The following is a 12,459-nucleotide window of genomic DNA, read 5'->3' as shown; positions in this document are numbered from 1 at the left end:
TTTCGGCTGATGTGCAGATGAATACAATGTTTATTACTTATTTTTATTTTAGAATTGATTATTTTAATCTTTCTATGTTACATACATATATATATATATATATATATATATATATATATATATATATATATATATATATATATATATATATATATATATATATATTTATTATTTTTATTGTGCATTATAAAGACATATCACATACATGTGTATCTAATTATACTTTCTAAAAATTGGGTATTTTAAATGTTAAAAATGGGGTCACACACATTATAAAATTATTGTGTATTACATAAAAATCAAGAACAATAGTTTACTGCTTTATGTATGTATGATTAATGTTATTTATGAAAGTTATTGTTTCATTATATACCTATATATGTGTTTAAAAATCAATGTTTTACAATATATGTATCTATTTTATAAAAAATACAGTATAGTTGGCATTAAAAAATGTATTTTTCATTGATCTCGGTAATTCCTAAACTGCTGAAAAGTCCCCAGAAAGCCTGAAGATGTAAAATATGGCCTGACTCAATTCTCCTATTTAAAATATTCTTATTTGTTCCTGATTTTAAAAGTTTTGGAGATTCCTGTTATAGTAATCAATGCTTTCAAAAATTTAGGTAATTACTATTTCATAAATTACCCAATAAAAGAAATCTCCAGATATGAAAATAAAATTTTCCCAGAAACACATTCTTGAACACAGCTTTAAACATAGATAAAATAAAAATGGTTGTATGTAAGTATTTTTCAGCATCAAACAAAATTTCACCGAGAATCAGGAAAGATAATATCTTTACTGCTATAACAAAAGTGTACTGAAACAAATTAGCCCTGGCATATTCATAATTCACATTTTCACAAAGCAAAAGTTCTAAATACACTTAAAAATTTATTTAAAGTATAAATAATATATATAAAAAGGAAAAACAATTTTTTTCGAAAATATTTCTTCAAAAATCTAAATGAAATAAAGTTTTCTTGGCCTGAGCAAAGAGAATTCTATAGTTGACTGCTACGGAAAAATAATATAATACTAACAGTAAGAAGCAAGAACATCATCAAGGTTCCCAATGATGTCACAGAATTCTTATATAATCAATTTAGAACAAATGACTGCATATAGCTCTTCCTGCACTCTAAAATCCAAACTATACTCTCAGTTCAATTTGAAACTTTAATTCAGACATTTTAATAACTGTAATTCAAAACTAAAAAAGGTAAAGAATTCGACCCTAAAACCCTCAAAATGAGACCACCACTCCCTCAAATAATACAGTCTGAGAGATCCTTTCTTCAGGGACGTCATTTGGGGGGGGGGAGGCTGAGGTGACTTAAATCAAAAAATTTTGATAATTTTATTGCTAAAAAATTATCAAAAGAAATAGTTAAAATTCATATACACTCATTTTTTAAATATAATACACCCCCCCTCCCTAGAAAGTAATTCCTTACTGGTCAAAAACTTTGCTAAATTGTTAAAAAGATGATCAAAAGAAATAGTTTAAAAAAATCATTATAGGGCGGGTTAAAGGTTTGGACCGTTTCCCGGCCTATGGAAATACAGTTGTATTTTGAAGAGGATTTTTATTTGCTCAATTAATACAGGTGTATTTGTATGTACAGCGAAGTAGGTAGGGGATTCGCTGGAACGAGCCAGGTCGAGTTCTTGAAGCCCACTGGCACCTGGGGACGATGCGCTGGTTTATAAAGGTGTTGCTTGAGCAACGTGTAGCTGGGCTGGTGAGATCACGTTCAGAAAGATTCCAACGGGGTCGAGGTCTTCCTTTGTATTCTATGTTTAATGCGTAGTTGCGTAGCTCCTTGGGATTTCCTGTGTACTCATGATTGCATATCTGGAGCGAGTCGAATCGCCTTTATGGGTAAGCTGGACGCAGTACCGGCCTTACACCCAATGGCGCTCTCGGGTAATTATTTCTAAATACCCTTAGAAAAAAATTTCGCCTTTGGCGCTCTAATCTAAAATTTTGTATGGCTTTTGGCGCTCTAATTTTAAATTTTAAAGCACCTTTGGCGCATCGAGCGGTGCCCTAATGTATTTAGCGCCCTCGGGCAAGCCCGACCCAGCGCTCCCCTAAAACCGGTACTGGCTGGCTGTATTGAAGTATTTCGGCCAAGGCTGACTTTCGTGTACGAGAACAGAACGCAATGATGTCTTTGTACAGATTAAGTTCGATGAGGGAAATAGATGATATTGTGGCGGCTCGCTTATACGACATGGTCGAGTTTGGTTGCCTTCCTGCGAGTGGGAACCAACTCGGCTGGGTTCGGAGAGCCACTACTCACTCTGTCTTCAGCTGTCATATAATAAACACGTGCATTAACATGCCAGTCGTCTCATTCGTTCATCCTCCATAATATCATCGACCTAGTTTCGTATGGTACAAGTCGTACTATATCCCCACATACACTCATTTTTTAAATAAAATACACCCCCCTAGAAAGTCACTCCTTACGGGACAAAAACTGTGCCCCCTCTGAGAAAATCTGATATAACGCCTCTAGATTTCACTAAAGCAGGCGTGAATAAGTATTTTCAAAATTAAAATAGCGCATAATTTAAAAATATCCAAAAATGCTATTTACCATTAAAAAAATTAAATCAACGACCGCGAACAATTAAAAGCCAATCAAATCCGATGACCTGCCAGAATCTCGGATGATGTCATTGACGGTGACGTCAACGGCAATGGCCGCAAATAATGGTGTTACGAGTGCTGTCAGTGGCCGGTGTGGTTCGGCCGAAGATACCGTCGACGAAGAAATTCTTCGTCGAAGATAGACGTCAGTGTGGCTGCGGCCGCCGAGTCCTCGCCATGTCGGTGTTGCTGCGCTGCGCGGCTTTCGCGCGTCGACCCCTGCCCCTCTCCCGTGAGTCACTTTGTTTATATAATAACATGGAGTCGATGTGTCGCTCCACTGACCTGGAGTCGCGCCTACTCGCCTACTCGCCCGTTCGCGCCCCCTCGCGGCTCGAGCAGCTCCCTGCTTTGCCGACAGCCGCGTGCTCGAATAAGGTCATCACGTCAACACGACAACACGACACATAACCTCTAAGTAAACATCATCTTCCCTGTGGTCGCTTTCTCCCACCTTGATGTTACGTGCCTACATTGTTGATATTTATTTTCTATTTTTGAAACGTCAAACCATGTCCAAGGTCGTTCCGTATTCTAGATGTTTCCATTGACAAACAAACAAAACCTTGCATCAGAATAAGTATTTCAGTGCATACTACATATGTTTTGAAATTTTTCCGTGTTGTATTTTTAGCAAATATGAATCTTATTCATTGCTCGTATATTTCATCATGTTTTAATACAGAAAGAAATCTTTTTACATTTGAAGCTATCAATATGGAGGATTATTTCCCTCGATATGTACAATCAGTAATGATTTAACCTTTGGACTTCTATTGCAATTAAATTCTTAATCAAAATTGCATTTTCCATCTATGTATGAATGTATGTACATTCAAGGCTATTTCCTATTGCATAAATTCATCGATATATTTCTCATACTTTACCTCATCTGTTTGACATCTTATTAGAAACATTTATTATTATCTGCTTATTACTTTATGATTTAATATATATTTTAAAGTAACAATTACATGTGCTACATTCCAAGCAGACATATAGTCATATAAAAGGAAAATTCTATACATAGTTGACATTAGTCAGTTTTAAAACTAACACGCTTAATATCAATCTAAATACGTTTACAATACAAAATTTTAAAAAAGTCTAATAGTTCAACGATGACATTCAATCTATGTAAAAGTTAGGCATTCAAACTATTAAATCATCATCAAGAATATACGAACTGTCATTAACTCAGTAGCAGCGAAACACTAGCGACCTATTAAATTATTTCGTTATAATGAAACTGAAATACACCGGAAATCGCAATTATTGACAAATTTTGTTCACAAGGGTGGAAATAATTCTTTATACTAGAAATTTCGTTATAGAGCAATTCAAGTGTTTCGATCATTTCATCAAAGAAAACTTCAAATCTTCTTATTATAAATGATACTAAAAGCTTGTAATGAGTTTATGGCATCTGAAATTTGCTGATATTATAAAATGCTACCCACTCTGTCTTCAACTCTTTTGAGTGCTGACGTCTTTTCTGTTAAAACCCCACCACGCTGAAAATTTCTAACTGAAATCATTTAGAAATCCAATGGAAAGCCGATATAAAAATTGTAGCTAATCCATACAAACCCTAGATAACTACCATCAAGGATTTCGAGTTTTGTAAAGATGTGTTTAGACTCTCTAATATATCTTGCAACAGTATAAAATAAACGAAAGAAGTCTATTAATGAATGTATTTTTCCAAAACTAGTTACATCTTCTTCATTGTTGTTAAAATGCAATGCTGACAATCTATGTAAATGTCAGGCCACAATCTATAACACTCAGCAGTTAGGGATTTCCATCGGGAAATTCTGCTATGGTTATAAATTCAGAAATTCCGGTGTAAACCAGTCTTTATAAACATTGACACGGATTACACAACCCATGTTCAATGCATTTTTTTTTCAATGCCACCTGGAAAGGGTTAGCTGAGGGTTAGAAAGGCCTGGAAAACGCTTATCGGCGTTTTCCAGGCCCATAGACTTGCTGGCAAAATGCCGATCGGCGTTTGGTCAGCATTCAAATGGTTAAGATACTGTATATAAACATAATTGTTTATTGACATTTGCAAATGGCCAGGAAAGCGCATTGGGGTTTATCTATTAGGCCTTTCTTGTATATGTGTGTATAAAAAAATAAAATATTGTTGCGTAGAGGTGGGTGGAGGATCCAAATAAAAGGCCAAAGTCGCTTCTAAGCATTTATTGGGTGATTAAGGAGATCCACGCACTGCCAGTGCTCCGTCCAGAATGCCTTCATATGGCTTAAGTACCTGCTTATAAAGGGCAGGTAGCTCACTGCATCTTCCTCGATGCGTTTGTTTACCTATTGTTATAGTCACATACCAGATATGCAGTCCCACGCTTTCGCGCTGTCAGTTATGAGAACTAGCGGGAAGTGACCGTATGCCGTTACCGACCACTAAGTCCATTCGGGGGTCTCCATTGCTAGCCGACAGCACTTAAGCCTGGAGATAATCCTCAAAAACCAATTATAAAGGCGGCTCCTTTTAGCATATGCTACAATATAATATTGGTACGTACGCCGCGGATTGAGCGAATTGCACTTAGACCAACGGATATCTGTTATCGGATTAACTAAGTGCTTGCACTTACTTCCAAGTATTATATCTGAACTCTAAGTGCATTTAGGCTAAACAATGACCGTTATTAGTTATTTCTCAGAATCGGTACGGGGAGACCCAATGTCGTGGAAATACATATCCGAATACGCGACTATACAACAGGTAAACAGATTAGGCGTCCTGAGAGATCGACCCTTTATAAGGCGGTGCGTAGGCGATATCATGTCATTCTGGACTGAGCACTGCCAGTTCGTGTATCTCCTTAATCATCAATAAATGCTGTGAAACGACTGTTGGCCTTTTACTTGGATCCTCCACCCACCCCTACGCAACAATATATTTTTAGTCATTTAAAAATTCATGTATTAAATCAAGTCTAATATATGTTATTTTAATATTATATTATTTTATCATAAAGGCATTAAGTCTTTTATCATAAAGATTAGCATGATAAAAGGTCTGAGAGTGAATAGTGACTATAAAAAAAGACTAATAAGTCGATCATTTGATATTGTTTTTAATAAATTTTGTTATTATTTGTTATTGCAGATTCGTTTACGTCCGAACAATGGAAACTCACCAGAACGATCTCTCAATATTCGGTAGCTAGCTCTTCCTTTCACAAATATTACCCATCGCAGAGGCATGGCATCACACATCGATCGAACGATTACTTCCTTCACAATTTACCATCGTCTTCGAACTTCTACGTCCTACGGCACATTTCGTCGAGTGAAATCCGCTACGAGAGCGAGCCTTTAAAACCCTCATCCAAGGTCGAAGAGTCGATTCAAACTCTGAAAATGAAACAGGAAACGGAAGCGAATACCTCCGAAACGGGCGTCAAAAAAGCACCAGTGAAAAAGTCCTTGAAACAAAAGATCGTGGACGAGTTGCTTCACTACTACCACGGATTTAGATTGTTGTTCATCGATATAAATGTATCGAGGAAGTTGATCGGTAGAATATTGAACGGAAAGACGCTAACGAGGCGCGAACACAAATTGCTAGTACGTACGTCCGGTGATGTTTTTAGATTGATTCCGTTCTCAGTATTTATCATTGTACCTTTCATGGAGTTCCTCTTACCGGTTGCCATCAAACTGTTCCCGGGTATGTTGCCGTCGACTTTTGAAACGAACACGGTTAAAGAAGACAAAATGAGGCAAGGTTTGAAGGTGAAATTAGAAATGGCGAAGTTTTTACAGAAGACCTTGGATGAAATGGCGCCACAATCTAAAGATAAGCAACAGTCGGATCTGTCTAGAGAGTTCAGCGAGTTTTTCACCAAGATACGTTCGTCGGGAGAACAGCCGACCAATGAAGAGATTATGCGCTTCGGTAAGTTGTTCGAAGACGAGATCACACTCGACTCTTTGGCGAGGCCTCAACTGGTAGCTTTGTGTAGAGTACTAGAAGTGAGCCCCATCGGAACGAGCGTTATGTTAAGGTTTAGTTTACGAATGAAGCTTAGAAGTTTAGCTGCTGACGATAAAATGATTGCCAAAGAAGGGATTGAAGGTATGAATTTGGGTGAGCTGCAGCAGGCTTGCCGAGCTCGAGGCATGCGAGCGTATGGCATGCCGGAGGAGAGGCTTCGTACTCAATTGCAGTCCTGGTTAGATCTGTCTCTCAACGAAAAGGTTCCGCCGTCCCTGCTGCTGCTCTCTCGTGCGCTGATGATTCCAGAAAACGTACCTACTACAGATAAGCTTAAAGCCAGTATTTCAATATTGCCCGAGAACGTCGTCGTCGCTCAAAAGGCAGCCATTTCAGAAAAAGAAGGAAAAGTCGATCATAAGGTTTGCCTCTATATTGTTAATATCGTATTTAAAAAATTGTAACAGTATTATAATCGTATATATTTTTTAATTTCAGGCTAAAATTGAAGCCATCAAAGAGGAAGAACGTAAAATCCAAGAAGAAAGGCAAGAACAAAGAGAAGAAACCGCTCGGCTTAAACAAGAGGAGATTATTGATGCTGCTCCAGTTGTCGATGCTCAAGCTACTCCTGAAGTTGTCGACAAAGCTCCTATTATCAACGTCGAAGCTGAGAAACCTAAACAACCTAAAAAAGACGAAGACATATCCGTTCAAGATATGGAAATCATCGAAGATGCTCTCGATTCGCTTGGTATATATCACACTATTTCGTTGTTTTTTTACACATTCAATTCCAAACATAATTCATGTGTGTTATTTCAGGTAAGTCTAAGAAGAAAATGTTGGTCGAAAAGGGAGAGCTTGCCGATTTGAAAGAAGAGATGGCGGAATATCAAGAAGATGTGCAAGAGCTTAAAGAAATATCGAAAGTCAATATTACGAAATTGCAAGAAACCAAAGGAGCGAAGAGGTTAATTTATTCGGCATTGTAATGTAATTATTACTGTTTCTTCATTGCTTTCATATTTTTATCGTTGATTTTTCAGATTGTTCAATAAGGTTAATTCGATGATATCTAAGATGGAAGTCGCTCTTGAAAGCATGGAGAAGGAAAAGAGTAAAAAATTGGAAGCTGTGCCAGAAACGGGCAGCGAAGAGCTCGTTCACATCGATGAATTGATGACAGCGATAAAGAAGATCCGCAATATTCCAGACGATTCGAAAATGAGTCAAATTCAACACATTTTGGGAAGGCTGGATGACGATTTCGATGGACAGCTTAAAGTAGATGATGTTGTGAAGGTATTTTTTCATAATATGTGCTAAATAAAAATTCCAAATTATATTAATGTCCAACACCAAGCCCGATATGTAATTTTTATTTTTAATTTATACCAGTAATAGCCTAATGGGTAACTCCAATGAGCCTTTCTGGCCAGAAACATTGTATATTTGACACAAGTATTATAAAGTAAATACATATCAATTAACATCCACAGAGACATTTATGGTCAAATTTGTAAATTTGCAGCATTTTATACAATTCAGCGAAATTCGAGATTGCTGAAAACTCGATATTTGCGAAAAAATCGGTAAGGTTGCTAATTTATAGGAACCGTTTCAATGAAAATCAGATAAAATGGCAAACTCTGGTAGGAAACCATTGACCTGGAGTCACAAATCCATGGTCTGGCCATCAGAAACCAGTGGGATTTGAACCCGTGACCACTTTATTCAAAGCATTATATGCTAACCAATAGTCTATTCTGCTGGTTATAAATTGAACATGCAATTATTACTACTGTGTGAATTATGTTTAACCATTGTAATGGTGCTATTTAGTATGTTTCTCTTCCGCTTTTAGTTTATGGATATAATCAATAGACGATTTGAAGCTTGGTTTTGATTTCGAAGATTTTTCTGAACTAATAGTTCTACAAAAAGACTTGTTGACTATTCTGTAAAAGCCTCGTTCCATTATTTTTGATACGCTTTAAATGTCATTTCAGATCATTGAAGCGATCGGCAAAGAAAACGTTAAACTTTCACAAAATCAAATGGGAGAACTCATTGAACTTCTCGACAAGGAAGAAATAATTGATGTTGAAAATAAGATTCAAAAAGCACTCCAAAAGGAAATCGATCTGGAAAAGATCGAGGATGAGAAGATTTTACTTAATTTGGAACTAGAAAAAATGGAGATGAACAAAAAAGAAATGGTTCGAATTTTGTTTTGAATTCTGTTCTATCCAATTTTTTTTTTTAAATAATGTTTATATGTAATCCTTTCACGCTTTAGATGTCTGATAATCTTTTAAAAGAAGCGGAAAAGCAAGAAGAAATTAAAGAGGCAATAGAGAAAAACAAAGAAGCGATTATACCCAAGATCGAGGTTCCGGAAGTGCAACCGAAGCCACCCACGGACGGTATTAAAAAACCGGAAGTGACCAGCGGAAGTAACAAGACACTTTAATGTACAAATTTTCTTACCTTGTGTAAATAATCCAAACTGTTGAGGGTGAACGGTATGTCTAACGTAGGATAACGTAAGGCTGTGTATAAAATACATATTTATTTTTTAAATTAATTCTTTCGGTTTAATATTTAACATAGTGTGCAAAGCAGCATATGCAACAACTTGCTCGAGAAAGATTTATTTTTTACCACACACTCGAAATGAAATCAATTGATAATATATTTGAAAACGAGTGTAAATGTACGTATCGTATATTATGTACATACTACGTAATTATAAATTTAACTACGGGTCACCAGTGATTTTTCTTTTTAAGATTACATATATATTTTATTTATTATGTTGTAATAAAGGAAATTGTTTTATTTCACATAACCATCTCGCTCACCACAACGACCGATGATTAACTATTGTTATTTCCTCTGGAGCGAGACACTACGGTAGTCTTATCGAAAATAAACCAGTGCATGATAATATTAACCCTTTGCCCGCGGCAATAAATATAGCGAACAAGCCTTGTACGCGGCATCTTTTTCGCGAATTTGGCAAACGAGTTTTCGACTTTAATACATAATTTTAATATTTACTCAAGTAACTAGATATGTTAATTAACACATAAAGTATTATTTTAAACAATAAAATACATAATATATCTCGTAGTTTTGGCTTAATTGTCAAGTAATCATTCTTCATACAATTGAGACGTATCGTCGCCATTGTTCAACATACGTGACGTCACATAAACGAGGTTTCAGTATGGTTCCACAAAAAACTAATTTTGACTGGTATATATTCATTTTAAGCAAATTGAATAGATAGCATTCAACTCTCAGTAATATATTCAACCAATTTTGAACCTTAAAACATTTGAAATGGGCGCATATAAGGCTCAAAATCCCGTGCAAAGTTCAGAAATTCTATGGAAGACAGCCGTGCTACAGACTTGTCGCGCAAAGCTTCCATAGAAGACGGCCGCGGGCAAACGGTTAATGATAAAGATATTTAAATCGAATCGGTGGTAAATACATAATAAACATAGATTAAAAGTGATAATTTAAATATGCTCGCTTATAAATATGTATGTCCATTCTATAAACAAAAAACAAACACGTTTTAATATGAATTAAAACTTATTAATTTTTTTGTCTAAGCATAAATTTTTACAGAACTTTTTTTGTGTATTGGTATGTTTAATAAATTCGCTTATAGTGACATCGCTTTTTTAATTGTTATTTTTTTTTTTTAATATATATATATTATTACTGAGCTAACGTCTTATTCAAAAATGTAAGCAGCCTTTTCACAACTATGCATTTACATTTATTGTGTAATTGTTTGTCTCGTTATGTCTCTGGTGCTTTTTTGTGCTGACGATGCAATCATTCCTTAATTTACGGAACCAATATTTATTTGTATCGACTTCGTCGCCCCCGTTGGAGTGTTATTAGACCGATGGTGAAGTATTCGAGCACAAATTTGATGACTGCGGTGCAATATATGAGTAGATAAATGAAATTTCAAAAAATAGATGATCAACGTGTACTGTAATTAATACTATTGTAACGGCTTCTTAATTCTATGTACATTTGTAGCGCGTTTCGAGTATTTTATGTGTAATGTACAAAATAGATTATTTTTTATTATAATAAAAACATCCAACAGTTGATTGAAGTGTTTTATTTCATGTCGTGATTTGTGTTTGGAAGTTTGAATTTGGCGCCATGTTGTGCGTGACGTCACTACCAGTCGATACGGCCTTGGAGCGAACGCCAATCGCACTCGCGTCAGACTCGACCTGCTTTGTAAAAATAGATGCTCGCGTAGCCCATACACGTGCATAATATCATCGCGTCGCCAAATATGCACTCATTTTCAGCCAGCTGGTTTACATAGAACTAAAGAATCTTGGAATCTTTTTGATGAAGTATGATTTGGATAGAATTTATGCATACAATCTACGCGCATCACTGAATTTGAATTCCATTTTGTCAGAGAAATGTTATAATAATAGTAGTGGCTTTATGCGTTACATTGTTGTCAAGTGACGATTGTCTGGTTCGGTGATTACTAGTCAAATGTGAACCGGTCATAGGACAATCGGTCGCACGTGATCACCCGTCACACTAAAATCGGTCAACCAGTTTTCTCGTGAAAATGTATCCCATGTTGTTTATTGTGTGTTTTTGAAGGTATCGTGCAATTTTTAACGATGCACTTGCCCAGAAAAGTTTTTTATCGGACATACGTCGACCAACAAACACCAAATACGACTGATGCTAAAATTATTTAGGAATGTCTGTGGACAATCGGTAAACGGACTACTAGTCATATGTGAACCAGTCACAGGACAACCGGTCGCTTTAAATCGGTCACACGTGATTACCCGTCACACTAAAACTGGTCACACCCAGTGCCCGCCTTACACCTTATGGCGTCCTCGGGCAATTATTTCTAAGCGCTCCTAGAAAATTATGACAATTTATTTTGTGACATTGTAGACCGGAGATAAGTTTCAATTTCAAATGATCAATTTAAGTTTCGTCTTTAGCACTCTAATCTAAAATTTTTTAGGGTCGTTGGCGCCCTAATTTTAAATTTTAAAGCGCCTTCGGTGCATGGAGTGGCGCTCCAACATACTCGGCGACCAGTTTTAGTGTGACGGGTGATCACGTGTGACCGATCTAGAGCGACCGGTTGTCCTGTGACTAGTAGTCCGTTTACCGTATTTTATTAAATAAATCACTGTATTTCGAGAGGCTGAAGAACACGAAATTAACAATTAATGAATTAATCCATTGAGACGTCTATGAATTTAGACGTGTACATAATTTTATACAAAGTGTACATACATTAACACACAGAAGATTTGTGACAGCAGGTAGGATGATTTTTTTGCCAATTTTGAGGAACCGCTTCTACAATGCTCAAATAAAATTGACAAACTCTGATAATAAACGATTGACTTGAGCGATCGGTTGTCCTGTGACTGGTTTACATATGACTAGTAGTCCGTTTCCGTAAGAAGAAGGATCGAAATAGCAAGAAATGCCTTCGGCAGCATGAAAAATATTTTATGTTGTCGAAGGTTGTCTATGAAATTGCGTTTAAGAGTCCTGCACTCCTATGTTTGGTCGGTGTTGCTGTACGGATGCGAAACGTGAACACTGTTAGTGGCATCCATGAACAGGATAGAGTCCTTTGAAATGTTATGTTACCGGAAGATGCTAAAGATCTCGTGGAAGGAGCATGTAAGAAACGAAACAGTCCTCCAGCTTCTTCATAAAAAGAGAGAGCTTCTTGACACGGTGAAGCGCCGTAAGATGGAATACTTTGGCCACATTATT

General features: G+C 36.4%; 1 protein-coding gene across 1 annotated transcript; it reads left to right on the top strand.

The window, feature by feature from the left end:
- The first annotated feature begins 2,691 nt into the window (after window positions 1-2,691).
- LOC143917632 (mitochondrial proton/calcium exchanger protein-like) lies at window positions 2,692-10,780 on the top strand. Its single transcript, XM_077439211.1, has 7 exons — window positions 2,692-2,898; window positions 5,806-7,058; window positions 7,135-7,390; window positions 7,462-7,609; window positions 7,686-7,941; window positions 8,649-8,858; window positions 8,939-10,780. The coding sequence occupies exons 1-7, from the start codon at window positions 2,730-2,732 to the stop codon at window positions 9,110-9,112; spliced, it is 2,466 nt and encodes an 821-aa protein (XP_077295337.1). The 5' UTR covers window positions 2,692-2,729; the 3' UTR covers window positions 9,113-10,780.
- The last annotated feature ends 1,679 nt before the right edge of the window (window positions 10,781-12,459 follow it).

The sequence above is a fragment of the Arctopsyche grandis genome, chromosome 10 (genome assembly GCF_051622035.1).
Source record: "Arctopsyche grandis isolate Sample6627 chromosome 10, ASM5162203v2, whole genome shotgun sequence".
Classification (NCBI taxonomy): domain Eukaryota; kingdom Metazoa; phylum Arthropoda; class Insecta; order Trichoptera; family Hydropsychidae; genus Arctopsyche; species Arctopsyche grandis.
Note: the sequence above shows the minus strand (reverse complement) of the source record. Positions and strands in the feature narration are given on the sequence as shown.

Excerpts from the sequence above, each read along its gene's own strand:
- LOC143917632 (XM_077439211.1), top strand. The coding sequence starts at position 2,730 with ATGGTGTTACGAGTGCTGTCAGTGGCCGGTGTGGTTCGGCCGAAGATA. Across the intron at positions 7,059-7,134 it reads AAGGAAAAGTCGATCATAAG|GCTAAAATTGAAGCCATCAA; the intron begins GTTTGCCTCTAT and ends TTTTAATTTCAG. Across the intron at positions 8,859-8,938 it reads AGATGAACAAAAAAGAAATG|ATGTCTGATAATCTTTTAAA; the intron begins GTTCGAATTTTG and ends TTCACGCTTTAG.